This window comes from Lepidothrix coronata, unplaced genomic scaffold, assembly GCF_001604755.1.
Source record: "Lepidothrix coronata isolate B3197 unplaced genomic scaffold, Lepidothrix_coronata-1.0 Scaffold283, whole genome shotgun sequence".
Taxonomy (NCBI): Eukaryota; Metazoa; Chordata; class Aves; order Passeriformes; family Pipridae; genus Lepidothrix; species Lepidothrix coronata.
In genome coordinates, this window is record NW_016690463.1 from 24,333 (window position 1) to 49,536 (window position 25,204).

The window sequence follows — 25,204 nt, forward strand, 5'->3', positions numbered from 1 at the left end:
TCTTAATGCATATTCATTAGTTTGCTTTATATAGTCACATCCCTACTGGAAGTCCTTTTTTGGTCCTTCTGGGTCTTCTTTGTCATCTGGACCTCAGTTCTTGAGCAGGCACAGCATCACTGTGTTTCACCAAAAACTGTAACGTTTGTTCTTTATCCTGTTTGGGTACACAGAGCTTAGTTTACATCCTGTTTGTTTGAGTTACACCCCTTATCTAATTCTCTAGGACTTCTCTAAGATGATATTGCTCCTTATTTGGGCACTCTGGGATACCGTGAGTAAAGTTTCTATTTCTCTTATCACCTAAATGCCATTTAGTTCCAACCCCTGACACCTTCCACTAATTCAAGTTGCTCCAAGCCCCATCCAACTTGGCCTTGGACACTTAATTTCTTACATAATCTCTCTGCACAGCAACTACATCCAAGTCACTGCTGATGAGCTGGAAAACCACCATGATATGAAACCTCTATCAGTGCAAACACGCAGATGAAATAACCTCACCAGAAGTACCTCTCCCATTCCAAGCATTGGATTAAGTATTATTTTAGCTCCCTAAATCAAAATATTGTGAGGTACTAAGTCAAATGGCTTATGAGAAGTATTATATCCAAACAAGTAGATTTTCTATTTAAAAAATTTAGAGTCCTATAAAAAAAAAAAGGCAGCAAGTGATAGGACAGGATCCATAAATACATACTGATTGGCATTACTACATAACACTTCTTACTCGAGTTCTTCGCGAGGCGTTCAAGTGTTTTACTTGAGGTTCACGTGGAGGTGAGTAAGCCACACACACCCAGGTTATGTCCCCTGCTCTCCTCCCACCTCCTGGAACTTTCCCTGTTTCACCAGTTATTATAAAACAACATTCAAGACAAACTGTTCCTCAGCCAACTCTTTCCAAACTCCAGGATGCAACTTAGCCAAATATATGAATTTTAAAAAAGGAGTTCGTAACTTCAGGAGTTGCTGCTTGGCATTCTCTCGGTGCTCTGGGGGAACCAGGCATTTTCATAAGAGTCTTCTGCAATAATTCCATCAGCTGGATCTCTTCCAGGACAGAGCAGCAGCACCTGAATGCTCCTGCACTACTAAAACACTCTTGGAAAACAAGCAGTATGTGGCATTTTCCAAATTCTTTGTCCTAATTCAGCAATGGGACGTACAAGCCCAGTAACTTTGGATTAGGGGGTGGACACCCTGCTATGGTCAGTCCAGGAGACAGGGTCGTCCCATGTCCCATCCCCTCGTCCTTGTCCCCAAAACAAGAAAAAAAAAGAGGAAGAGCAACTAAACCAAGGTCCGAGTCCAGCCTGCTCATCCATGCCTCCAGCCTGCAGCAAGAGCAGCAACTCCATAAGGGTTAAAGGCACCCGAACAAAGTAATGTCAGACAAGTCCTAGAGGAAAGGTGCCTTTGCAGTGAAAAGCTTCAGTCAGGAGGCCTGGGAGGAGAACCTGATGTTGGATCTGCCACACGCTTCCCAGGTGACCTTTGGGCAAGTTACTTCACTTCATCTGAGACCTGCAGACACAGGCCTTTCCCAGCACTGCACACCAGACTGTGCAAGTCTGTGCAGCTTATCTTCACAAACATCTCCTCCTTGCTCATTCCCCTTCGTTTTCCCCATTATCATTCCATTAACCAGCAGCCTTGAACGCAGGACTGCCCATTTCTCTGAGGAAAACACAGAGCTCCTTCTCTTGTGCTGTCTTGGCAGCAGCCATGCCCAAGCCATGCTGCAAGCTCAGGGCTTCTCCAAACGAGGAGTCCTGAGCGCCGTGGGATTAAATCCGACGCGAGAAAACCAAAGGTTTTAAAAGGTTTTTATCAATCTGACCAGTAAAAAGAAAGTTCAGGAAAGGCTGGGATATCTCAATTCCTATTGCATCTCCCTGATTTTTATTACCAGGGCTGTATGAAAACACCTGGTGGAGGTAATTTTTCCGGGGAGTTTGTGAGATCTTCCTGGTTTCTTTTAAGTAAAAATTTGCTTTTAAGTAAAGGAAATACTTAAAATGCTTTGCAAGAAACCATGAAGGAAAAAAGTACCCAGCTTGGATGGTGTGGTGTCCACAACTTTACCAGGAAATCGATAGTTTAACAAGATAAGAGGAGAAGCCCCACGGGAGAGAGGGGTGGGCATGCCAGAGGCTCCAGTTGCAGCATCCTGTGGAGTCTGCGGGCTTTAAGTGCAGGTTCACAGCAGGAACCGGGGCATGGGAGGAGATGCTCCATCACAGCTCCTCGGGCCCTGAGGGGATTTCCTTGATTGAATTTCGAAGGATGCAGCCATTGCAAATGGCTCTTCATCACTCATGAAAGCCATCTAATGAGCCTCCCTGCTTTGATTAGGGCCAGCATTTGCTTTGGAGGACAGCAAATGGATAATACTATTTCCTGGGAAAAATGCTGGCATGGAAGGACATATTGCCTTGATTAACGCTACTGAGTCATGAGGCTGCCCAGCAATCCTGGATTCAACTTCCCAGCTCCCACCACCACAGCAAACAATACCTAATTTTACGTCTGTGGAAAAGCACTCGGAGGCGTGTTTAAAAAATAGAGTCAGTGGGATTGCACTGGGGAGTTGAAATAGTGAAGCACACAGAGCCCAGGAATGCTGAGGAATGAGTAACCTACTACAAAATGAAGCCTCTTCTGTGTCCCCACACTCCTACCTGAATACCCAGCGTGTGCAAACAGTTGTTGACGTGGCTGTAAGAAACCACTTCATGAAAATCCAAGACATACAAACACTGCTACTACAATTAAAGGGCAAAGCTAGATCCTCTTTTCCCTTTGTTTGGTACACAGAAACAAGGCACAGATTCCAAGAGCCGTGTAACTTCCATTCCGTGCCAGGGCTGTGATATTGCTATGAATTCACACAGGGGCAGCTCAGACAGCCAGGCATATTCAAGCAGTGACTTCAAATATTTAAGAACACAAGATACAATGCGGTTTGTGAGACTCAGATCAACTTGCAACACGAGTCACAATAAATAAAATATTTATCTGACATTTTTCCCTCAGCCATTATGTGTTACAAATCCACCAGCCCCAACAGAATTGTATGTCTCAGATTATCCGAATATATTTTTGCCCCAGCAGGGACAGAACTGAATCCTTCATCTGATCTGAGCTGAAGAGGAACAATATGTACAGCAAAGATGTGCAGAGGGAATCTGAGATGCGTACAGAAAGGGCAGGAAGAAAGCCCCAGGTGTTAAATGTGACACTGATAGTGCCCTTTACTACTGAGCTGCTAACTTTCTGTAATGTTTTACTTATAACCAAACTCAGGACCTGAAAATTATGAAGCAGCATCAGTGAGTTTTGTTACTTTACGTCACCAATCCTGACCGGTATCCATGTCACAGGACGGAAAGCAGTGGATAAGACCTCCTTCTGGCCTGGTGTTTTTACTGTGAGAGGTTTTTTACTTTAAGAGGCAGGTCCCTGGGGGCTGGTTCCCTTACCGGGTGGGCACGGGGACCTCGGTGAGCGCTCCCAGCATGACGGCCTGCTGCAGTCGCACGAAGGCGATGAAGGGGCCCTCCAGGAAATCCACCTCCCCCACCAGCACGTTGGAGGCCTCAGCGTCACGGGGCAACTTCTTCATGAATTTGTTCTTCAGCTGCAGCAGTGAAAGAGGAAGGAAAAGAAAACTGAGCAGTGTTAGGCATGTTCTTCTCGTACTTCTGTACTGCTTCTCTGCACCTCTGTACTCTAAGTGCGCGCACTCCGCAACGCGCATCCTCAGGCTGACAAAGGTCAGCTAATTCCAACTCTGGAGAAATGTCATCAGCAGGGAATGGGAGAACGCTGCGGCAGCAGCCACTGAGTTCTAAAAATCAGCCTCTGCGAGACGCCTTTGTCTGAAATTCGGTAGTGGCAGAACTAATTTGGAGTTGGAGGCTTCTGAAAGCCCTGCCCTTAGCTGGTTCCCAATCCGCCCTCTCTCCCTGGGTGACCTCTGGAGATGCTCTGTGTGTGCCTGGTGAAGGGTGAATGGAGAGGGAGGATGTACTGCCAGGAACACTAAGGGGGCAGGGACTGAACTGGGCTATGAATCCCTAATGAGCTGCGCCAGGCAACTCAAGGAAGGAGAAAAATGGAAAAAGTCTCAGGAAAAGGCATCAATTGATTAAGCAGGAAGAAACTGCTGGAACCATCCTACCCCTGCATGCTTCAGTCAGGATCACCACCAGAGGAAACAGTAAATAAGCATCAAGGAGCTCTGTGGAGGAAGCCTGGAAAAGTGCTACCAGTTCTTTCATAGACAGTGTTTGGGAGGATAGTGGTGATTAAAAAAACAATGGGAAAAGGTGGCAAATCCACTTGGCCACGTTGCTGAACAAGGATGCTTCGGCAACACCAGGCCTGGTTTGAACACATGGCCCAAACCCAGGTGATTTTCTGAGCCAGAACTGACCTGAAGAGTCTCCGCTCCTGTGACTGCCCAGCTCCCGATGCCAAAGGCTCTGGCCCCTTCAGTCTCCCCTCTCCCAGCACAGCAAACTACCATGACTAATTTCAAAGAGCTGCTATTATAGTGGGAGTTTTTAGCTCCAAATGAGTTTTACAGCACCACTCACCACTTCCTTAAATCATTTATCAGACAGGTGATGGGAAGGGTGCAGTCAGCACTTAAAATCCATTTGAACCATTCTCCGAAGCAGCTTTGGAAAGATTTAAGTCCTCAGCAGCACCTGGGAGCAGGGAGCTTCACCTTCCCCTGCACTCTGCCAAATGAAGCATCCTTCCAACCTGACCACTAGTGTTGAAGGCCGCAGGTCCCCAGCACTGCAGTTGCAAAAAGGCACAGCAACCTGAAAATTCCAATTTCCTTAAATGTACACTCCAATCATCATCACTTTGGATCGATGGGAAATGAAAGCAGCTCCTAAGTACACACTCCTAAGTAGCACTTAAGGAAGGTTAATTCCCCCAGGAATTTGAACCTGCCTCTGTCTCTCTGCTTTTTGTATCTGCTCACATATAGCTTATAGTCTTTCCCATAACTTATTCCATGAACACCTGCCTCAAGGGGGACCTTCCAGGCTGCTCCATCACCCAGGGATACTTTAGCAGTGCACTGTGGATATGGGGAGAAACCAGGCAAGCAACCCTGCTCTCTGCATCACGAAAAATGGCCAAAGTAAAGGAAATCCCAGTTAACTAAACTTCCTGGAAACTCTTCCTTCTCTCCAGAAAGGTGGTAGTGATCTGTACTGGAAAACAATAATTTCCATTGGAGCTCCATGGAGTGAAAGTAGGTCACCCAGGCTGACAGACCTCAAAATTGGGAATGTCTGCTTGCAACTGTGGAGGTGAGGAGATGTTCAAACAGGAAAAGCAGCGAATGGCTCCCACTATCAATCACTGGACTGCATTCCCAAGAGTGGGATCCTGCCAGTTCCCTCCCCATCTACTGGTCCCCAGGAAAGGCAGGAAGGTTTCTCTCAACAAGGCCAATTTCTTTTTTAACTGCAGTGCTGGCTTTGGCACAGATCCCCTGTTGATATGGAAACACTGCTTTGAATACACAGTGCCCACACCACAACAAATAGGGAGGGTTTTGTGCCTCCCTCTCACTGACCACATTCATTCAGAGCCAGGTTTGTCCCAATTCCAAGCCCTTGGGAAGCGGAGATAATTCCGTGTCAGGAAACTCCCCGTATATCAACATACATTCCTTTTCTGTATGCTGTTGCATCAGCTCAGGAATAGCAGGTCCCTGGGAAAACAGATTTTCTTTCATGTTCCTTCATTTTACATGTTGAGCACTGGAAGAGTCCTGGTGGTTCAGCCACTCAGAGGTGCCAAGGACATTCTAATAGAGCACAGCCAAAGGATTTCTCACGGGAGGAGGGACCGGAGTGGGAACAGCAGTAGGAACTTCCCCAGCCTCCTATGGTTTGCTGGCACCACGGCACCAGAGGACTCCTTTCAACCCCTTTGCTTCACACATAAGCTGAAAAAAAGAGTTTTAAATGTTTTTGAATTACTGAGCTGTGACTGCCCCATTCTTGGAAGTGTCCAAGGCCAGGCTGGATGGGGCTTGGAGCAACCTGGGATAATGGAATGTGTCCCTGCCCACGGAAGGGTTGCGGAACAAGATGAGCTTTAAGGTCCCTTCCAACTCAAACCAGTCTGGGATTCTGTGAATACAGAGTTAAACAAAATCTTGATCCAAGAGCTTGACCTTCAAGAGCTGCAGGAATTCTACTGCCGTGAGAAGTCCTGGTTTTATGGACACGGCACCGACACCACTGATGCATCTGGCAGCAGAGAGCTGGGAGTCCAGGAGAGAGCAAGAAGCCTAGATGCTCATGTATTAATTGGAAAACAGAAGAGAAGAATAAATTGTCCCAAAGTGCCACTACTTGTCTCTCCAGCTGTGAATGCCCAACCTATTACCTGCAGCCAACATCTCCTAAAATAAAACAAATGGAGGCAAATCCCTTCTCCATGCTGCGACCTCAGGAGCAGTGCTCTGCCAACACAAACACAATGAAAGGGAATACAGCTCCTCTTCCCTAATTATCCTTATAAAACTCCAAACAAGCCCAAAGCAAAGACATGACAAAACAGCAACCCCCAAGTCCGTGGGCCGCTACTGAAGCTCTTTCTCATCGGAGGGGTTTGAGTCAGGGCCCTGCCGGCTCCTGCAGGACGCTGGGGATGCTGAGCCAGCCTCTTTGCAATCCCAAAGGATCAAGCCATCATTCCCATGGCAGAGAGAGTCGGCTGATGCAAACTACCTGATTCAGTATTCATAAATAACACCTCTGAGCCAGGCAGAGCTGCCTGGCACTGCTGGGAGAGCAGCAGGAGGGATGAGTCTGGGAGGATTCTCTGACAGCTCAGATCTCTGACAGGCAACTGTCCAAGGGGCACGAGCCCATGTGAAACCTGAACCTTACAACATATCCAGAGGAAAGGAGCAGGGAAGCCACAGATTAAAGGAATATTCTGGCTACATAATACCTATACTGTTAATTGCACCATTCCAAATAGCATTAAAGGTTGCAAAACTGAAAATTAAGGATGTAGGAAGTCAGGAAAGTTCCCAAAGGTACAGATAAGTTAGCTCAAAGCCTTCCTTCCTTTAAAGCATGGGGACACAATCCTCTGTCTCTGCAAAACCAGGGATTCATTAAGGATGTAGGAAGGCAGTCCTGCTCCAAGCAACTGTTGTAAACTGACCTCACCGGCTGCAGTTCTTATTCACATGAGTAAATAAAAATTGGAATATTCTGTGTCTCCAGCAGACTCCCACCTCCCTGTATGGCCTCACTAACTGTCCAGTTCCCAGATGGGATGCCTGAATAACAAAAGCCAGTCACTCTGCTGCCAAAGCAAGAAAACCTGTTCCCTTTCCAGCTCCTGTTGTGGAAACATGATGGATTATTGCTGTGCCCCCCGTACGGCACGCTGAGTTCTGCTCAAGGGAGTTGCCAGGCATCACCACAATGCCACAAACTTTATCAAGGCAGGAGTCTGAGTCAGTCAGCAACAAAAACTGAGCTCTAAGGTGATTTCTCAAGGCATAGGGGACATGGCTCCCAGTGTGCAAAGTTCATCAGCAGGACACAGGCTAATTAACTGAGAGGCTTTTTGGAACTCGACACTTATCAAGTAATGGTTCTGACGACCAACAGCCAGGCATTATCTACATTGGAAGTTAAAAACTTTGGAGCCTGCTCCCGAACTGGATTTATTAACAGATTTCCCTATTAGTGTTACCAAAACGTCTATTTTTATACCCAGTTCTCCACAAGAAGTCCATTATCTGTATGGCCAGAGACACTGGAGCAGGAGGGGCAATGGGGCCTGTCTGCACTGCTGAGAGCTGTGAAGCTGCTGCAATGTTCAGCCCCAGCTTCGGGCTGGTCTAGCTATAAAACCCCAGTTATAATGGGATTAAAAATATAAACCAGCAGTTTGTCCAACAACAAAAAGCTGTTTTACAATCTTCCTCTTTCCCCAGGTGTGGCTATGTGAATTTAAAGGAAACCAGGTATTTTAGAAACCCAGTCTGTACAGATGAGGCTACAACACTGCATGACACTGAGGTCAGTGCAAAACACTCTGCCCCCCTTCTCTTTCCATGAAAGTATATTTATTTATGCAAATATCTATTTATTTTTAAAATATTTAATTACTCTGACCTCACTTTTCTACCTTGATTATGTTGCTGTGTCCCTTTAAGGTTGTACCTACAGATGGTTGTGACCAGTCATTGTTGAAGGACTGGAGTCATTCTCAACTGGCCAGCAATGCTGTCTTACCCAAATAATTTTCCAAAGGGACTCTCATTTGCATTCAGAATCACCATGGGACTAGGGAATGCTGAAAGACGCGGGCAAAAAAAGGGATTCTCCGAAAGAAACAGCCGGGCTTTGAGAATAACCCACTTTTTGAACCCAGACAAAAGGTTTTTTGAAACTTGCACAGAGACCTCATTCAGCCACCAGTTTTCTAAGAGCTGGAATAAACTCACTCTTACCCCTCAGAGCCGGCAGCCTTCGGAAAGGACGGAAGCACAGACAAAGACAGCCCGTACGCCACAGCACAAACATTACCCTAGTCTAAGAAAGGGGTCAGATCCATGGAGACTCGGTACTAAAGGCCAATTTTAACTTCATTACTCCACTTTGGAGCTGCTCTTCCATGTTACCTGTCAGCACAGTCACCTTCCCTGTTCCACCAGCTGCTGTAGCAGGGACATGTGCCCCCTTAGTGCTCCTGCTCTATCCCATAGTCCCTGTGAACACTCATCCTGGGGTGTTGCAGGACCCTTGTAATCCTTCAGCAGGAAGAGGATCAGAACTCCATCAGGCCATGGATATTTTCCCTCCCTTCTCATGGCTATCAGCAAGAGGCAGTGTATGTGGTATCACTTCCTTCAGACCTTGTAAGAGTTTAACCTGCTGTTTTCAAGGGCTGGTGCTTAAAAAGTGGAGGATCCAGTCAGAGGGCTCAAAAATGCTTGTTCACCCTCTTCTTTTTCCATGCTAAGGTACAGAGAGCCCTTTCCTCAACACCCAGCTCCTCTCCATACACATCCTCAAGTGAAGGCTGGACCTGGAGCTTACCTGGTCCTTCTCAGGCTTGTCTGAGATGTCGTTCAGGCTGGTGGAAGTCAGGTTTCGGTGAGCCATGGCTGGGCTGCCTGTAGGAACAAGGCCAACACAAGTTAAAGCACCTGTTTGGATCTGGTCAGAACACAGAGGCTCAGGCTACAGCAACACCTTTCCTTGGGAGGCTGATGGGGGGAATTCCAGACCCTGACAGGCTGCTTTCTGTCACTTGATGTGGCACATGGGAGATTTAAGATGCTAATGCTCCGTCATCTCCGACTCACAGCGTTCCTGTGACTCCCAGGACAGCAAAAGAGTCCAATGACCTTCCATAACTCCTGCCTGTGGGAGAAAAAGCAAAGCAGCACCAGGCTGCTGACACTGATGGTACTGGGTCACCCAGGACCCACCACAAATCCATCCCTCCACAGAGCTGGGACCTTCCAAGGGTGCAAATCCCTCACCTCAGTTCTTCTACGTGGATGGCACCTGCCCTCCTCAGCATCCCAGACACTGTACACAGCTCACACAGAGAGGGAGAGTGGCAGCTCCTGGTCCTTCACAACAGCCCCTAATAAACATCTCCCTCACTCCAGTGAGCCCATTAAGTAAGCTCATGAACCTTAAGCAATGCACTGATTAGAACACATGCACCACACTGACAGGACAAAAGTCACCAATTCCTGACACCAAATTCACCAGGGAGGCGAAGACAATCCCCAGAGACACAGCAGAATAAATAAATAAATAAACCCCAAACCACCAAAACACAAACAAACAGGCAACAAACAAGTATGCTTTGAGACAATATTGACTTGATATTCACACTAAAAGGAATGTCCAAGTTCTCAGTGCTCATCAGCTCCCAGCACAAACAAACTCAATAATAAAGCAGCACCGGGAGTGAAAAACCAAAGGAGTGGGAAGAAAAAGCTCTGGACTCCCCAGAGCTGGGTTTTCTTTACAACACATGGGTAGACTGAAAGTATTCCCTCTTGTGAGCCACCTGGAACCACACTATACCTGCTGTGTGCTCCTGCCACGTCCAGGAACATTGGCACATTGGCACAGCTGAAGCCAAGCACAACTAGATAAATCAGATGTTACAAAAGGCAGAACAGTCCAGCTCATCCCTGAGAGATCAAGCCGACAGCCTATTTTTGAGGTTAATTTATATGGAAGTTAAAATATTCAAACCCCTTTAACTGCCAAAGAATACTTCTCTAGATGAAAAAAATGCCACCAGAGAGCTTAGACCCCCGTCAGAAGGGGAGCATGGCCTGACCCACCTGCTTCATTCCAGATGAAAGAAAAAAGGAAAACAGAGCAAAACAAGAGCAGTGGAGAGGACAGTGTGGATAACACAAACAGCCAGAGCAGCCCCATTCCCCACGGAACACATCCATGCTTTTCCCACTGTTAGTGCAGCAGCAAGCGTTAGGAGCCCGGCTGGGGCAAGTTCCCTCTTCCTCTCCTGGCCCCCAGCCCTGAGCCCACCCTGAGCCCTGCCCGGGACTTACTGAGCCATCCCACGCTGGGGCTGCGCTGCACTCCCAGTTCATCATCCAAGGTGCGGGTGGCCAGGCAGGGCACGGAGCTCTCGAGCGGGCTGCGTGCTTGTGCCCGGCAAGCAGGAGACAGGAGCAGCAGCAAAGAGCAGGAAGAGAGCAAAGGGGAAAAGTTAAAAGAAAAGAAAATGAAATTATGCGAGGAAGAAAGGCTGGAGCAGCAGCAGGGGGGAAGCCAGGCAAGGAGAGAGTTTGATGCGCACACTGCGGTGATCAAAGCCCACTCATTTAGATCCCAACATCTCCTCCGCAGCTCCATCTTGGCAGGGCTGGAGCCAGCTTTCCATCCCTGGTGTCTAAAATTGAGGCATCTCAGAAGCAGATCTCAAGGAAGCGAGTGAGCAGCTGCAGTGCTGGTGGTGCTGAAGTGTCCCAGGATGCAGCACCATCAGTAACAAGAGGTTTTTGACAACAAAAATCAGGCCACGTCCCTGTAGGAGCCAATTTTGAGCACCCTGACCCCATGCATACATACCAGGCACACCAATCGGGGCTTGGAGATGCCCACCTTAGTCTGCAAAGCTTCCAGTCATGCCAATACGTACACTGGTAGGGGTTTTCCAAGCCTTCCTTGGAAAACATCTCATTTCTGACTTCAACTCCTCTCCTCTGTGCTGATATTATTCAGCTGGTGCCATTGTTAACTCTCTAAAGGGACTGAGGGTGCAGTTCATGTGAAAAAAAACATCACTGAACTGACTAAAGCCAAACCCAGAGGAGCTGTAGCTGCCCCATCCCTGGAAGTGTCCAAGTTCAGGCTGGACAGGGCTTGGAGCAACCTGGTATAGTGGAATACACAGAATAAAGACTTCAGAGAAGTTTTCACCTGTAGCCAGGCACCCTCCTCTCTGTGCATCAGCCAGCACTGCACAGACAGCCTGTTATTTCAAGTCAAGTGTTTCCAAACCCCTCTATCAGCACAGTGTGAACTAACACGGCTCAGGAGGAGTTTGGGCAGCACAGGCAGCACCCACGCGGCGATGGGATCGTGCCATTATTTATGGTGGTTAAACACACACACTTAAAACACATCGCAGTTTTCTACAGCCTCTAACCCAGCTTGGGTTTAGTGGGAGTGGATCGTTTTCTCACTTGCCAAAGGCTCCCACAGGTGTTAAATTATACAAAACGCTGGCAGGCACGAAGCTCTGAAAGAAAAATGTCAAAAATGGATAGCAAATGTCATCACAGAGGGCTGGTAAATATCGATCAGGCAGACCTCGGGCATCTGCAGAAGGGACAGTGACCACACAGCCCACGTTATACTGTGGCAAAGCCCAAGGTGTGCCAGCTGGAGAGCTCCAGCCCAGGTGTTACGTACTGCTCCAGGGCTCCAGGACAAGGGCTGTGCCAGGAAGGGACACAAAGAACTTGTACAAAGTCACTCAACAAAACCAGACATGCACCTGTCAAAAATCCCTGCAGGAGTTCCATCAACATGAACAATCAACATGTGTAAATAAGAACATTTTGGAGCCCCTGAGACTTCAGTTCTTTAAGTGTTCTGAACTAAGTGAGGTACAGGCACCTCGGGATCTTCGAGAGCCAAGGCCCAGGGGCTATTTCCAGATTTCAGATCTAACAAATAGATCCCATCCCTGGAAGTGTCCAAGGCCAGGTTGGACAGGCTTGGAGTAGCCTGGTCTGGTGGAAGGTGTCCCTGCTGAGCCGGGCAGCAGCAACACCAGCCCATAAAACTGTTGTACCTGGGGAGGAGGATGCTCAGAGGGTCCCACAGACCCAGAGGCAGCATCAATATCGGATGGAAGTTTCACTGACACTGAAGTGAAAGCGAACACCAACCTGGAAAGGAACTCGAGGGAAATTTAGGAGCGCTTGGGGCTGGAGGCATGTGCATTACGGTGATTAGCCATGTTGAGAGACAGCTGCACTCCTGTTGGCCTCATCAAATTTTTATCTGTCTAAAGGACATGAGAGGCACTCATTGAATCCGAGGTAGAACTTGATCGAACACGTTCTGAAGTTACTTTTTCATTAAAGTGTAAATAATAAATAACAGTAACAACTATTCATGAGGTATTTCCCTCTGTATGCCAGTCTCGCCCTCCTAAAGTATCAAAGCACTTGAATTGTCATGGAATATAAACATCTCAGGTGGGGGAACAGAGGCAGAACAACACGAAAGGAGTGGCTGAAGGCCAGAGCCAGGATAGAATTCCTGGAGATTAGTCCAACTTGAACCAGGACCTGCGAAGCCCTTTCAAACAAGAACGAGAAATGAATGACATGGATTTTAGGTGATTTCAAAGTAAAGGATGCCCACAGCCATGAAAAATGAGCAAGGGCTGAGTGAAAACGTGAGGGCTCATCTGGCCATGCTGAGCCCTTCCCCAGAGCCAGAATTTCCTTGCAGTGCTTCCCAGAACCCAGTCCCTCCTGCAGGGATATTCACCTAGAACATTCCCTCGGTTCACGTTATTGCATGTTCAGGTTACTTGCTCAATGACTCTGTTATCCAGGCACTCGTACACGACAAGAGGCATCATCAAGAGCAATAAATATTCTCCACAGGCACATACACTCCTGTTGCAAAAGGAAAGGATGATCCAAAGTAGGAAATATTAATGAAGTGTGATAATAGGTTAGGGAGAGGTGTTAGGGTGAGTCGTAGCAGCAGAACGCAGCAAGCTCAGAGGCCTTCGGTGGAGCAAGAAGAAAAGAATTTCTTCACTTGCTTTTGTTCCTGGGTGTTTTAAAATGGCAGCGTTTAGCCCAATTTCCAGACTGCCACAGGAGACAGTTGAGAGGCTCAAAACTCCTCTTTTTTCATTACCATGAGTAAGAAGACCCCAAATCTCCATGCAGGGGCAAGTACAGTCAGTGCCCGGGCCTCTGTAGCTGTCTGCATCCACACACACACACTCATTCAGGGACACCACTACCAACACAGCACTACCTATTACACCCTTCTTAGAGACAAAAAGAGACGTAGTCACGACACACACCACAGAACCATTTCAGGACGAATAAAGCAAGATGGAAATCAGCTTCACCCCACTGGACAATGATTGTACAGCAATAAAATGCAAGCTAGATATTACTGCCAGCTCATTTTTGATTTGGAGTGCCACCGACACCGTCTGTTACAGACGTGGAACGTGCATGGAAGTTTCGTCTCTGCCCAAACATTTCAGGTGATCGGCCTTTCAGGTCCAGGCCCCATCAGAGTTTTTTGTAAACCCCTCTTTCCTGTCGCTGCTCCTACATCATCTCCTCCACGCAGCTGGAAGGGCATCCCTCTGCCTTCCCCGGCTGCTGCCTCCTGCCCTCCTGTCCCTCTCAGTCCAGTGAAGATGTGGTTAGAGCGCCGTGCCAGGGCCAAAGCAGCCTCCAGAGCCCACTGCTGATGTGCCATCAGCACGGGTCTCGCTACGCTACTCGGGGTTAGAGAAGCATTGTCAGGGCCACGCAGTTAGTTCTGGGCTGGGCTGGGTGGGTTGCCGTGACAGGGAAGGCTATAGCCACTTAGCCTCTGCATTACCATTATCGGGGTTGGAAAACATCCTACTTGCACTGGAGACGGTCTTTCCAATGTCAGCCAGCGAGCGCAGGTTGGATTTCTTGGTCTGGTGCCGGTGCTTCCTGAGCAGCGTGTAGGTGACCTTGTCCTTCAGTTCGGGTTTCAACAGCCCCGTCTCGATCTGATTGTCAACGATCATCTCTGTGGCAGGCACAGGAAGGGCAGGGGAGAGGAGGGCAAAATTAACCACAGAGCTCAAAACTCAGCTGCTTCCAGGGAGGGCAGGGAGAGGGGGACGGATCGTTTTCACCCCACCTTTTTGAGGGCTTTGCTCCCCATCTCAAAACCAGGTTTTATTTTTCTGGGAGTCTTTTTTAGACACTTCTTTTGAAAAGTAACAAAAGCATTTCCATCCAGCGTGAGCCACCAACACACAGGTATTGCACTGAGACTTCCTTTGCTATTTCCTACATGCCACAAATCCTATTCCAAATCACCTGTACCCAGGGTAAGCTGGTTCTTAGTTTGAGAAGGGAATCAGCTCTGAGCCTAGATTTTCGTGAAGAAGCTATAACTCCGTGGCAAGTGCCATTGTGCTCCCAAAAATCACATGGAACAACTTCTATCGGATTCAACAAGGCCTGAGTTCACCTCACGGGCCCCCAGTAAAACCTAATCTCAGGAGAGGAAAAAATGCTGGAGATGAGCAACTAATTAAATCATTCACTTGCAGGACTGAAGTGATGTCAACTACGAGCGGCAGAACTTGCTCTAATTGCCACAGGATGAGTTACGTGGCTTTGCCTTTCACAGAATCACCAGGAGAAAAGGCTCCCAGCCCCCTCGAAGCCTGTTCACTTCCCACCAATTCCCTCCTTTCCCTATCCCAGAGGAAAAAGGCAAAAAGGTCACCAGATGTATGAAGGATCTCCACTGCGCATTAAATCTCACACGAAGTCATTCCTTGATGACTTGAATTCACGCGCTGTCCCCCGAGGGCAAGTGGCAGCTCTTATTTGTCTGCTGGTAACTTTTATTTGTGCTAATAATAAAAGTTATGGGAAGGGGGAGGCAGGACACACATCACATTTGCTAACTCAGTGAGTCAGAAAGTCATCCTCTGCGTGCTGCCCAAGAATTAGTACCTCTCCAAATGCCTAGGGAAGAGACTAGTTGTTCCTCCCAAATTAGGACAGGGTGGGTACATGCACGTAGGTACCTTTACACAAAATGTTCAGGAAAAGGTTGATTTTTGTAAAGTGTCATTTTTCTATAGCTTTTCTTGTACATGGCTCTGGTTAGTGATTTTTGGAATATTTTCTTCAGAACCTTCATTAAGTTTATCCTTCTCTATCTGGCATCTTCCCTTCCCTCTTCTTGACATAACACAAACAACAAAGAGAGCTTTTCTTTGGAGTTTTCCTTTCCTACGTGTCACTACCAGACACCAGCCAAGTGATCGTGATTAAATCATCCTGGAAATCCAGTCCTGGACATCCCTACCTGTCTGATTAAGGGTCTGGACCAGCAAAAATACCCTGCTCAGGATGGTGTCACAGTGCCACAACAACAGCAGTCACTGACGTGTAATTTAATCTCCCAGGAATTAGATTTAATTTGGAAATTGAAGCAGGAGATTGAAGGTGACATCTCAAAGGGACTTCAAAAGGAAATTTAATGTTTGAGGGTTTAAGGTTCCAGACCACGGACATCAGCTGCTGCTTCTGAAGCAGGTTCAGCTTCAGCCTAAAAGTTCAGAGGTTTTGGGGGGTTCATTTTGTTAAACTTTGCAAAGCTGTGCATTTGGATACACAGACACAAAAGCAAAGGAAGATAAATGCCACCAAAAGCACTTACAAAACTAAGCTCAAAACTCTGCATTTAACACCAGAGGCAGCTTTTGTAATTCCAGGTCTTACAAACCAGTGCAACTCCTTGTATTTGACAATTCCATGCCAGGATAATTTTGACCTTGCTTCCTGAGAAGATAATTCAAAGCACTGAGTTGTTTTTTTGGGGGGGAAGAGGGGGGCAGATATTTCATTTAGCTCTTCTACACCTCCTCACATAATGGCTTTTAAATTCAGCATTTTGTTTTGGTCCCTCCACTGGATGGCTCACTTTGAAAGTTTATTTTCTGTGAGTTCTCACGTGCCATGGGGAGCATGACCTGGCTCTCAGCAATGTCACTGAGTGTCACTCCAGGCCACAGCTATTTTGACTGCAAGAAACCTGCCCTCCAATTCCATGGGGTGGAGCTCCAGCTAGGGCTGGGGCTGCTCTCCCCTCTCCCTTGCTAGGGGAGAGTGCCCCATCCTAAACACAGCCTAGGGCTTTCTAGTTTTCCCTCTTATTCCTTGGAGGATTCTTTCTTTTCCTCTTTTATGGAAAAAGCAGCGCTTTTACATTAAAACCACCGTTAAAACCGTATCAGGGTTAAAAAAATTGGTGGGGAAGGGCCGAGGGAAAGAGCCAAGGCAGGTGTACTTACCCACCACCTGTGGGAGGGAAGAGGCCTCCATGTCCAGCATTATGGAGCCCTTCTCTATACACGTCCTCAGCTCGAACAAGCTGTGCAGGGACAAGGTGGCCACGTGCGGTTTGCTCCATCGCTCCCCACCTTGTTCCACCTTCTCCTCAAACTTGATCCACCTACAGAGGGCAGAGCAACAGGACTGGGTTAAAGCTGCTGGCTCCTTGCAGGGAAATAAATCAGCATTTCTGGAAATAAGGTGGCTTGTCCTTGAGTGTCTTGGCAGTGCTGGTTAATGGCTGGACGCGATCATCTTAGAGGGCTTTTCCAACCTAAAGGATTCTGAAATCAGCCACTGCCAGAACTCTGCAGCATGGAATACTGCTGTGCCATGGACAGGAGCACATCCCAACCACATCTGAAGGTGTTCTTAGAGAACAAGTGAGCCACCAAAGGACAAGACACAAATTGAGGGGCTCGTTCTTTCCCTCCAGCCACTGTTTAATGATTTAACCAAGCAGGTCTGAAAAACCCAGAAAGCTTATCTCTGGTGGAAGGTGAGAGCAAAGGTTAAATCCTGGTCTGAGCAAAACATACCTTACACCCCTAAAACCAAGTCCAATTCCCTGGGCTGCAGCCCACCCCCACCTCCCCCTCCAGCCTTGACCCTGCCCTTGGCTCTGCTGTGCCCAGCCTGGAGTCCGCAGGGATGGGCAGCTGGGACCTGGTCCAGACCTTTTTCCTTTACCACAGCACCCAGAAACGGCTTTGATGTAAAGTGGGGGCGCAGGAGAAGGTGTTTCAATATCCCCTGATGGCAAAAGCAGAAGTGCTTTTTAATCCCCTCTTCAGACACATTTTAATATATGTGGAAAATGAAAATTCCAGTGACTAATATAAGGGGATTACTAAGACAAAACCCCCACAAAAAGGTAAAGGTAAGGAGGCTCATAAATGGGTTCAAAAGAATATTATTAACAGCAAGTAAATTGTATTTAATCCTGAAAAATGTATTACTTGGGGATTAATCAATTATGCTTTACAATTGCAATAATCTCTTTTTGAGACTTTGTTTTTTTAAAGCTGCTTTTTAACTCAAGCTAAAAGATTGATTTTCATCTCCAATTAATAAAGTTCTTCTAGTTCACAAAAAACAGGTGTTTCCTAGGACACCTTTGGGACCTGGGGGGATGCAAATCTGTGCATTTCCGGGGCTCTGTGGGATGTGGGACTGAGACATATTTACCCTGTAACAGCAGGAAGGCTGAAAATTACCAAGTGTTTGTCCTTCCAGGGAAAGTGATTACTCACAACTATCAATATTTGCTTTCTGTTTACTTTTCTCACTGAAAATCCACAATATCAACACAATAAAACAAATATTAGCTTGCAAACCTGGGTGAACTAATGCCTGCTCTATTCAAGGAATTACAGGATGGTTTGGCTTGGAAGGGACCTCAAAGCTCTTCTTGTTCCGACCCCCTGCCATGGGCAGGGACACCTTCCACTAACCAGGTTGTGCTAGCTTGGGAATGCCTGCATTCCAGAAGTAGTCACAGGATACAAAGGAAAGTAGGAAAAGGAAAAAACCTGCAGCAGCTGGAGGCCCCCAGACTGTTCTGAGGCTCAGTGGGACCTTCTGAGGATCAAGATGCCACTGTAGGGTGGGGACTGTTGTTCTATAAGGCAGGGAGATGGCAGGAAGGTGATAGAATCACAGAGAAAAGGAAATGACAGGACTGTGGGGTGATGGACAGAGTTTTTTTTTAAACTTCTATTATGGCCTTTTTTAATTACATAAGCTCTGCCAGGCAGTACATTTATATCCTTCACCCTTTTACACGTGATAATATCAACACACCATTCACACAACCCTTTCTGCAGCTCTAAAATTACAAAATGAAAGATGCCTTCTGCCTCCCGGTTGGCAGAGATACGAGCTGTCTCCAGAGCACACGGACCGTGCCGATGGCTCCCAGGCACGGGGTATCATTCTGGAGCCCACCAAGTGCACTGGGGACAGATTTTTCTTGCAAATCTCAGCCCCTTGGAGCCACTGCTGCTGACAGGTACCTAGTTCTGAAGCGCCCAGTGCCAGGGGAGCCTTGCTGGGGCTGTCGGTGCAGTTTCCAGGGCCCAAGGGGCACAAGAGGGTGGTTTGTGCCTGTTAAATCACTCCAGGGATGGGGATTGCACCACTATCCTGGGCAGACAACCCTTTGGGTGAAGAAATTTCTCCCAGTATCCATGCTAAACCTCCCTAGGCACAACTTGAGGCCATTTCCTCTCATCCTATGACTTGTAACTAGGGAGAAGAGCCTGAGAGAGAATCCCACACACAGCTCCATGCAGCCCTTCTACCAAAGAACTGCGAAAACACCCAGACCCAGAAAGTACTGAACTAATGACAAGAGGGAAGAAAAGCAATAAAGGGAGAAAAGGATGGGCAACAAATCAGAAGTTAAAGAGTAAAAGGTGAGAAGTTGTTAAATAGGTTCCCCAAGTGACTGAGAAGTATAAATGAAGGAGGATAAGGGGGTAAATGGGTATGTGGTGGAGTGGCTCATTAAACTGCAGGTAAAGAAGATTAAGGTAACCAAACATGGGCTAATTATGAACAAGGATGGTGCCCTTAACAGTGGGAGGTGGGGAAAGAGCTTAGCCCAGCCACCATAAAGGAAAAGGAAAAGCCCCAAGCTCACTGAAGGTGAGTGGGAATAGGTCACAAATCCAATCCAATGCCTCTTTCAGTGGTATTTAGAAATAAACTCCATGTAAATTGTGGCAACTAGATCCAAAACACTCCCTTTTTTTATGGCTTTTTGACAAAAAACCAGCAGCATCAAAGAACAGAACCAAGGAACTCAAAGCAGGCAACCCCATCTAGCATTTAAAACACACCTTGAATAACTTCTTCACAAGCAAAACCTTTAAGTTTCTTTCCCTATTTAAAATTAATCTCACCATTAGGAAGGAGAGTGACAGCCAAAATTTCCCTGCTTGTGGTGTGCAGTGGGACCAGGCTCAAGAGCTACTCTGAGGCAACAGAGCTGAAGCAGTTTTGACTCAGGCACTCACTTCAGGCAACTCTGGCCAGAAGACACGTCCCCCTGTGCAAAGCCCATAGTTGTCTCTCCACAGGCAATCTACTCCAATCAAACTGGCACTCCGTTTTTTTCCTAGTTTTTGCTCTAAAGGAACATTTAAACAAACCCTCAGTTCTCTTGTTTATCAAAGAAAGGTAATTTGAACCACACAGGCTCCTTTCTGTGGCTACCCCACATGGTCCTGCAGCACAGGTACTACCCAACGGAAGGCTAAAAAGGGAATTTGCCACAGGAGTCCTGCTGGCTGCCCTCGCCATTCAGGGTAAAGGAAAACCAACCCACCTTGCAGTCTCCTTCCATTCCATCTCCTGTCCATCGACGGCCAGGAGCTCATCCAGCTCGGTGAAGAGCTGCGGGGGCGCTGGGCTGTCATCTTCCTCTCCGAGGATGAAGCGGATGCGTTCGGCAGCGGGGGAGACTGCAGAGGTGAAAATACTGCGGTTAAGGGCCTGGGAGATGACCAGGGACAGGCGGCTCCTCTCCTTCCCCTGCTCCCCAAGGCCGTTCAGCTGCTTGTCCAGGCTGCCTTTGCCATCTGACATCCTCGTCGCCGCGGACGCAGGGGCGAGAGCCAGGGAGCCTCTACCTCTCTCTCTCTCTCTCCCCTTCCTTGCCTCTCACTGAACTTCTGACAAGTTCAAGCTGGGAGTAAAGTTCAGGAAAACTTGTCCCTTCCTATGGACCTTAACTATGTTACAGCAATTTGTAGCCCTTGTAAAAAAAGCGCTAAGGGGCTCAAAACCAATGTGCTCTACGGCGCTGCCCGAGGACCTGCCGCTCTCTGAGCAGCCCAGATCCTTCACCCACTTTTTTATATGACCTAAAACCAGTTCCGGCCAAACCAACTTGAGGCGTGCTGGCACAGCATCCCATTGCTGGCTCTCCCCTCCCTCCCTGGCAGTCAGGTTTGGGTTGCCATTGGCCTGCAAGGCAGGCAGGAACTTCCCCAGCCCACCGCTGGAAAACACAGGAATATTTAACAGGAGGGTTGTCTCATCTATACATGAAGAATGCGACCCAATGCCATTTAGTCAGGCACCAGTGCACTGAAAAGAAACAACTGGTCCCAGTTGGAAAAGACTGCCCGCTTAGGGAAAAGTTTAACATACAGCACAAGCAAAGTCCATTTGCATTCAGAGCTCAAGAAAAAGGAGCAGAAACCCCCTTCCTGGTTAAGAACCATGTGTGATTCAAAATTCAAACCCACGAGCATCGGTGTCCACATCCCAAGGCCTAAGGGCATCTGCCAAAGGCAAGCAGAGCCCACGCCGCCAGAGTCACCTTGCTGGAGGGCTCCTTGGGGTCTACAGCCTTTTTCTGAGGGTATCACCTTAAAACGAAGGTGTGGCCACGGGAAATTTTAAGACAGGCATCCTTTCTGCTGGATGTTTATCAGCATTAGAGATACACAGCAGACTATGAACTTTGAACAGTCCTGCTTAAAAACTCCTTTCTTTTCAAAAGATCAGCTGGCTGTCTCTTGCAAAATAATTAATTACACCAGGTGTCCAACCACATTGATTTTTCCAGGGTAAACAGAATCTCAATTTGCGATGGGAAAAAAAGGAACCAGTAACAAACATGCCCTTTCCTCCTTTGCTTTTTCCTTAAATAAACTTTCATAGCTTTCTTCCTAAATTATTCAGCAAAGGTTGATGCAAGTTCATTTCTTCATCAGTTAGGGCAACATAGATAATATAGATTTCTTTTTGATTGAAAGTATATTTGTGATCATAAATGCCTTTGGAATTCCCTGGGCACCCAAGTACCTTGTCCCACTGCTACAGCAGCCTTCCCATCACGAGGCATTCATCTTCCTGCAGGCTCCAGAAAGGTTGGAGAGGGACTTCTGACAAGGGCCTGGAGTGACAGGACAAGGGGGAATGGTTTCCCACTGCCAGAGGGTAGGGTTAGATGGGATATTGGGAAGAAATTCTTCCCTGTGAGGTAGTGGGGCCCCGGCATGGGTTGCTCAGAGAAATTGTGGCTGCCTCATCCCTGGCAGTGTCCAAGGCCAGGTTGGACAGGGCTTGGAGCAACCTGGGCTAGTGGAAGGTGTCCCTGCCCAAGCAGGGGGTGGAATGAGATGGCAGAGTACCTGTACCATGCATGTTCCATCGTCCTCCTGCTCAAACTGCACAAGTGACCTACAATAAACTTTTGTATTCAAACAGAATTCAAACATCACAGATAGAAAACAAGTAAATGTCCATCCTATTGCTTCAAAAAGCAACGTGGAGCACAGAAGTGGCTGGTACATGGAAGAGGCTGTAAGAGAAGGGACAGCACAGCTTCTTCAGCTGCCAAAGGTATTTGCTGGAGTCGATGGGAAAACTGTCTCTTTTGAGTCACTTTGAAGTAGTTTTATTACATGAAAGTGTTACCCTGATATTCCATCCCATAACACGTCCATTCCACAACATTTTACTCATTGAAACCCGGGTGCCCATCACCCAACACCCCTTCTTTCTTTCCTTGCCGTAATTTCCCATTATCCATGTTCAGTACCGATGATAAGGTTCACAATCCCATTAAGGGGTTTGCTGGGTCACAGGTCCCTGATGGCTCGCTTGACCACATGTTCTTTATTGCGATTTTGTGGGTTAATGGGCCGTTTATGGGTTGTTTATGTGCTCTCTTTAGCAAGGAGAACATATTTTCATCTTAATCTCCGGGCAAACACCTTGTGCTCAGCGTGGGCTTAGGGACTGGAGAGTCATTAACTCAAGGGGGTGACCCCTGGAGCCCTCCCCTGCCTGACCTTTCGAGCCAGCCTGCCCCAGCCTTGGCCATCACCTTCACTTCCACCTCATCTGTCCAGTTCAGGAGCTGCTGGAACCAGCACTGCTGACACCAGGAGCGGCTGTTGTCTCTTAAGCTGGTTTATATGGTTTTCCTTCCTGTCTCGTTCAAGAGAACAACCTGATGGTCAGCAGAAAAACGCAGCAGAGAAAAGGCTAATCCACAGATGTGTAGATGGCTGGGATTATATTTTTCCCCTGAATGGGAGAGGAATTTAGATGTGAATTGGAGAGGGTAAAATGCTCCGACACAACGTGGGTAATGCCATCCATAGGTGATGTCTCTCACTTCCCTCTCTTCCCTTTCCTGTGCCTTTCAGCCACACACGGTTCATGAGGCAGCTTACAAAATCCATCACTTGCAGAAGGGAACTAACACATCAGCAGTTTCTCCTAGTTCAGCTCAGGCCAATTCCGAGCACAATGTACACCCTCGGGTTCCCAAAGGCAAAAATCAATCTCCATCAACAGAGAGGAATCTCAGGGAGCTCGGAAATAGGGAGAGACACATTCTAGCACGACAACCTCAATCAGGCACAACTGAACTTCCCAGGCCTGCTCCAAAAATGGCTCTGGTGGGAGCCCTCCCTCGCTGTCCAAAGAGATGGCAGAGCCACACACGGAAGTGCTGGGGGGCTTTGTGGCATCGGTCTGTATCCTAAAGTCACCTCCTGCTTCAGTGCCAAGGGCCTGGCTGGGGGTGGATGGAAGGTGGTTTCAGCCTGGCTCTCTAGGTGTACGATGTTGCCTTGGGATGAGGGAACTGGGGGTACCCATCTGTGTTGATATACAAGTAAAACAACCTCTTCTCCACTCAACCAACACAGTTTTCCTCCTGCTTTTTCAGCGTGCTGTTACCAGGGACACCTCTAAAGACCCTTGGGACTGCACCTCAGTGAACTGCTTCCTCCACCCGGGGCCAAAGGGACCATCGGGCAGGAAGTTCTCTGTTACTTCCAAGTGCATTGGCAGCTACAGAAATCCCCAAGAGACCTGGTGCAAATCCCTGCCCAGAGCCTGTGGCAACGTTATTGAGGAAGGCCGTTTGTCAAACGGGCTTTCCAAGCAGGCTTATTAAAATAGGACGTGATCGTACTCTGGTTCCTTTCTGGGGCCACCTCAGTGGGCCTAAGCTCAGTTCAAATCCATCCACAGTGAAACACTTGTGCAGACACTTCTACCACATTTAAAGTCATTTTCTTTCTGAAATTCATTCATTACCCAAACCAATTTTAACTCTGCATTAATGTCAGTACAAGACACCAGAAAAAGGCAAGCAGGGAGGCTCTGATGGCCCACAGTTGTGCCAGCTTCCTCAAAACACAAACCTGAACGGAATCACACCTAAAACCAGGAGTCACTGAAAACAGTCCTCGTGGGTACCTCTCTGCCAGTTCCTGGATGGCATCCGACACGCTGGGCCAAGGTCACAGGGTAAGGCAAGGGGTGCTCTCCCGCTTTACCAGCAATACTGCCCAGCATTTCTGGAGCACAGACCCTCCATGCTATTCCCACACGTTGGCCTTTCCCAGGGTCCCACAGAGCCCCCCCGGGGTGATCCGCTCTCCAGCTAATCACCCTAAGCAAGCGTGAGAATTTCTCTTTTGCTTGTTTTGCTGCTTTGCTTAGGAGCGATTACTTTTTGACCCCGTGCTGGGGCGGGCTGGCTGGGAGGCAGATTAGACTTGTCCACAGGCAGGACTTGGCAGCCGGGAGGGAACGCTCCCCGCGCCACCAGGATCTCACCTCGGCCACTTCTTGCACGACTACGGGGTGCAGAGAATTCTGCTTGAGCTGCTTGACACATCTTGAAGCAAATATCCCCCCATCCTTCGATCCTGCCCCTTCCCAGACATAGTGAACAGCACTGACTGGCTCTGGAGTAATCCATTTTTGCTGGACTATTGGACTGCACGATTGTACATGTTCTGCTGTAAGCTCCTCTGCAGCATGTGGCATATATTAAGTCTTTGATCTGCAAAAAATCTTCAGTATTAGACAAATGCTTACTAATACCACGTTCCCTCAAGTGCCAGAAGAACGGCAGCGTTTACGTAACAATTTGCTGAGCATTCCCAGCTCCCTTGGTCATGGGTGCTGCCAGGATAACACGCCAAAGCTATGCCTACAGATACTTCACTGAAACATTCCCTGGAGATACAGGGAGAGAAAAAGGACTCTTCTTCCAAAAATGTCTCAAATTAACTCACCTATAGCAGATAGCTCTTGGGGACAAGGTGTGATATGTGAACAATCAGTCTGAGAACCTTCTAAACAAAGCCAGCATCATCTCATGAAAAGCTGGTGATCATTATCCTACAAGGCAATGCCTATAGAAGAAGACAGCCTGCCAATTCCAAACACATGGCTATGATGGAGAGACCACCACACGCTATATCCCAAGTCCAATAACGAACTTTTTGCAATGTTGTTCCACTCGAGGGAGACTCTGCCTTTGAAAACTGCCTGTTTTTTCCAGCTGCAGCCAAACCCAATAATATCTGCATAACCTGCCAGGAGTAGAGGCAGCTGCAGATTCCCAAGGAAATGGGTATGGATAGCCTCCCACAGACACATGATAAGCCAGACTGAATATTAACAAGGCAAGGCTCTGCCTGCTCACATCAATGCCAGGCTCCTGATTCCAAGGCTGTGGAATCAGGTGTACATGGACCAACA

The 25,204-nt window shown here is 47.8% G+C and overlaps 1 protein-coding gene across 8 annotated transcripts in view; it reads right to left on the reverse strand.

Moving 5' to 3' along the window:
* The window catches only part of SLC4A4 (solute carrier family 4 member 4), a 135,270-nt gene that overhangs the window by 24,311 nt on the left and 85,755 nt on the right, over positions 1-25,204 (reverse strand). For 6 of the 8 annotated variants that reach the window (XM_017836766.1, XM_017836762.1, XM_017836764.1 and 3 more), the window contains 6 exons: positions 20,007-20,142; positions 16,636-16,796; positions 14,166-14,345; positions 10,616-10,711; positions 9,111-9,187; positions 3,486-3,643 (listed from right to left, as the gene is read on the reverse strand). In XM_017836766.1, the coding sequence (XP_017692255.1) occupies positions 3,486-3,643; positions 9,111-9,187; positions 10,616-10,711; positions 14,166-14,345; positions 16,636-16,796; positions 20,007-20,142 (808 nt within the window). The remainder of the gene's footprint in view (positions 1-3,485; positions 3,644-9,110; positions 9,188-10,615; positions 10,712-14,165; positions 14,346-16,635; positions 16,797-20,006; positions 20,143-25,204) is intronic. The other 2 variants (XM_017836761.1, XM_017836768.1) reach the window with 2 other exon arrangements.